At 49.3% G+C, this 3,690-nt stretch overlaps 1 protein-coding gene across 1 annotated transcript; it reads left to right on the top strand.

Annotated features, from left to right (window-relative positions):
• The first annotated feature begins 503 nt into the window (after nt 1-503).
• LOC105808663 (chromosome unknown open reading frame, human C10orf120) lies at nt 504-2,224 on the top strand. The gene is made up of 3 exons (XM_012642377.1): nt 504-706; nt 885-960; nt 1,475-2,224. Exons 1-3 carry the CDS (start codon nt 504-506, stop codon nt 2,222-2,224), a joined length of 1,029 nt encoding a protein of 342 aa, XP_012497831.1.
• Nucleotides 2,225-3,690: the final 1,466 nt, after the last annotated feature.

Here is a 3,690-nt window from a genome sequence, read left to right on the forward strand (position 1 = left end):
AAGCAACAATCGAGCTGGGCCCTGGGAGACAAGCAGGTGATCAAGGGGAGAGAGGCATTCGAGACGGGGGCACTGTGAATAGTAGCCCAGGTGCTTGTTCCGAGAACCATGGATAGAGTGGCATTGATCAACTTGAGGGGCTCAGGGAGAGGAGGAATGCAAACACCCGAGAGAGAGACAACTGGCTGCCTGGGGCTTCATCTTGCAAGAACTGAGCAGTCCTGGCAGGCTTGTCAACAGCGGTGACGTGGCCAGATTCCCTCCCAGACACACTCTCTGCCCAGTCCCTCCCTCTGAACTCCAGCACCCCAGGAGCATGGCAGTGTGTGTCCTTTTCACCCCAGGGAATCATTTGATGCCTTAAACTCAGACCTCACAATAGCCCCCAAGTAGGCCAGTTATGATGCAAGACATGTTTGTGACTGCCCCTTGGGTTCCCATTAAATTGCCTGAGAAACAAACTCTGGGCATTAACACCTCCCCTCCTAGCCTACTGCCGGAGTATGATCAGAGAATGGGACAAGGGCTGTCAGAGGACTGGGAGACAGAAGGCTAGAAACCTAGCAGCCCAGGAAAGCAAGGAGGGAGAGGGGAAGTCAAACAAGAAGAAAGAAAAACCTGTCAGAATATTTAACACCAGCTGTTCCTTTCAGCATGAAGACTCCGTGTATTTCCCAAAGGATCTGAGTTCTGCATCACCACTGGGGTGAGTGTGACCTGAGCTTCAGTCAGTCCATTCAAGTCAGAAAGAGGCCAAATGGCAGAGTCCACCCGGGGGCCGTAGAAACCCCTGTTCCTGGGCGTCTCAGCCAGGCTAGTATAGACTCTCCCTTTGTGAGGTTTTGTTTCCAGGGTTCTAATCCTCCTGCCTCTCTGCCTTCCAGGGTATGGACCAAATTCTTCAGATCAGACCCCCGCATTGCCCTCGGGAAATACTCCCCCTTGGAAAAAGAGATCATAGTAAGTGCCCTTAAGTTTACACACAGAGAGGCCCCACTCGAGCCAGCCAGTTTAGCTAGGGAGAGCCAAGGGTTCAAAGCCACCAGCAACAGAGAAGTCTCCCAGACAGTGGACTCAGGTTGGCAGAGTGTGCTAGTGGCTGTTACACTTGCACAGCAACATAGCCTTGTTTATAAGTTCCAATTAGGAACATAACTGTAAGTGATAGCACATGATGAAAACTGTCATTCCTTGAGCTCCTACCTTGTACTCAGTTTCATATATATATTGTCTTGTTGAGGCCTCACAATGACCCTATAACATCAATAACGTTCTTTTGAATTCATAATAGGTAAGAGGAGACCCAGGATTTGAATCCAGGCTTTGACCCCAAAGGTCCTCCCCTCTTTCCCACTACACAGGGGCTCAGACACCCTCAGCAATGGAGAGAGAACCAGCCACTGGCTAATTCTTTCCATGAGTGCTGTCTGCCCCCGTCCCATTGAGATTTTAACAATCCTCTTCCCGTTGTCAGCGTCTAGGTGGCATTCATACCATAGCGGCAAGAAGGTTTTTGGCTTATAAGCAAGAGGAAGAATGGAAAATGCTCAAGGAACTACAGTTGCTGTCTCCAGACTACAAACAGGCAATAGAATATAAAAAACAACATTCCTCTGCTTGTGCTATTTGTGGACCCCTAGAAAAAATATGGACAGCAAAGGTGATTGTGCCCCTAGCGGAGTTTAAAATGCCTCAACGAGAGAAGATGAACATCCACAAGCACATAGAAAGGATGCAGATTGCTCGAGCCCTGAGAAATGAGCAGGTATTATCCTACGCTGAAAGGTTTAGAGGCGCCTCGTTTCTATCCGGAGTGGGCCTGGGCCCGATGGCAAAAGACAAGGCCAGGCAAGGGGACCACTGTGACCCCAATTATGACAATAAGGTTAATCAAGAGAAGAAAGAGGAGGCAGAAGACAAAAACACAGAAAGACGAGAAGTAAAAATGAACATAGTTTTCAAGTCAGAAGAACCCCCCAAAAAATTAATGTACCGTGCGAATGATTACAAACCATTTCTCTCCACAAAGAAACGGGAGCGGTCCATCACAGGCCTAACAAACCGAAATCTTTTCCGCTTAGCTGAATTCCCTGGAGACTTAATGCTAATGAATCAGGATTTTATATCACGGAGAGCCCACCCCAGTGATGCGATCAACGCCTACAATCTGGAAGAGAGTATCTGGAAACAGCATATGTACAAAGCGGCTTCTTATCGTTATTAAAGTTTTATTTCTTCCCCAGGGTAACCAAGTGTCCTGGTCCTTATTACTCCTGCCAGCTATGCCCCAGGCTCCTTCCCACCCCATCTTCTTCTGGGACCTTGACTTTTCCTGCCCGATCTCCAGGGTGTCCTCAAGGTAAGACGTGGCTGCGAGGCAACCCTTGGCTGTCAACTTCCACTCTCAATACAGCTCAAGCCTTCCTTTTCACGTAATCCCGTTGGGGCCTGTTATCTTTTATCAGTTATCTCTTTCTGTGCAAGAAATCACCCCAAAATGTAGTGGCTTAAAACAACAATTATTAATTTAACTCATAATTCTGTGGGTTAGCAATTTAAGCTGGGCTCAGCTGAGTAGCTCTCCTGCTCTCACCTGGGTTCCTCGTGTGTCTGCAGCCGACTGCAAATAAGTTAGCTGCCTCTCATTCTTGGGGCTGGCAACCCTCAGCTGGGTCAATGGGGGTGACTGGGCCACATTTTTCCTTCCTCCAGTAAGCCAACTCAGCCTTGTTCACAGGGCCATTGTGTGGTCCAAGAGAGAGAGTAGAAGTTTGCAAGGCCTCTTAAGATAAAGGCTCAGAATCGGCATACTGTCACTCTTGCCACATTCTGTTGGCCAAAGTAAGACATAAGGCCAGTCCAGATGCAAGGGTGGGTAAATGAACTTCGTCTCTTGATGGGAGGCCATATTGCAGAGGGCATGAGCACAAGGAGGCAGGTCCAGTTGGAACCATTATTGCAATCAATCTACTACAGAGTCACTGGAGCTGGGACCAGCCTGTGGCCCTGATCAGGAAAAGATCACTACTCAAGGAGGAGGCTGCCCAAGCCTAAAAGTTAGAAGTCTGTTCCATGCTCCCACTTCCTGCCTGGGCGCACTCCTTCTGCCTTGGAAGACAAAGCCAGCCCATTGCAGCCTTTTCTCTTTGCCACCCTCCTCTTCAATTCAGCCAGGTGATCCACCCCCTCCCCATCAGGTCAAGGGCAGCCACAGCTCAGGCATGGTTGTACCACGCACACTTCCTCCAGGCATGTCAGGAAGAGGTGCTGAAGGTCTCTGAGGAGGGGCAAAGGTCCTGCCTGTGCCCCAAGGTGGCAGATCTAGGAGACAACAAATAGGGCAGTAAGACCTTACCACAACTTGTGCTCTTGTTTCTTATAGAAGGTCAGCCATCAACAAGGTGGATGACCCAGAGAAGGGCTAGCCCTTCCGGGTATGCTACATGTTATGAAAATGAATTCTCATGGGAGGTAAGAACTGGAAGCTAGAAGTTGGCTAACCTCTCCCCTGTACACTGCCTCCTCTACACACACACACACACACACACACACACACACACACACACACACACACACACTACCCTGCTCATTGTGCAGTTCCTACAATAGCTGTCAGCTGCTCACCACTCACTGATCCTCACACCTGCTCTGAGCCACACTCATGATCAGCTGCCAACTCACAGCCATTCT

The sequence above is a fragment of the Propithecus coquereli genome, unplaced genomic scaffold (genome assembly GCF_000956105.1).
Source record: "Propithecus coquereli isolate 6110/MARCELLA unplaced genomic scaffold, Pcoq_1.0 Scaffold179, whole genome shotgun sequence".
Lineage (NCBI taxonomy): Eukaryota > Metazoa > Chordata > Mammalia > Primates > Indriidae > Propithecus > Propithecus coquereli.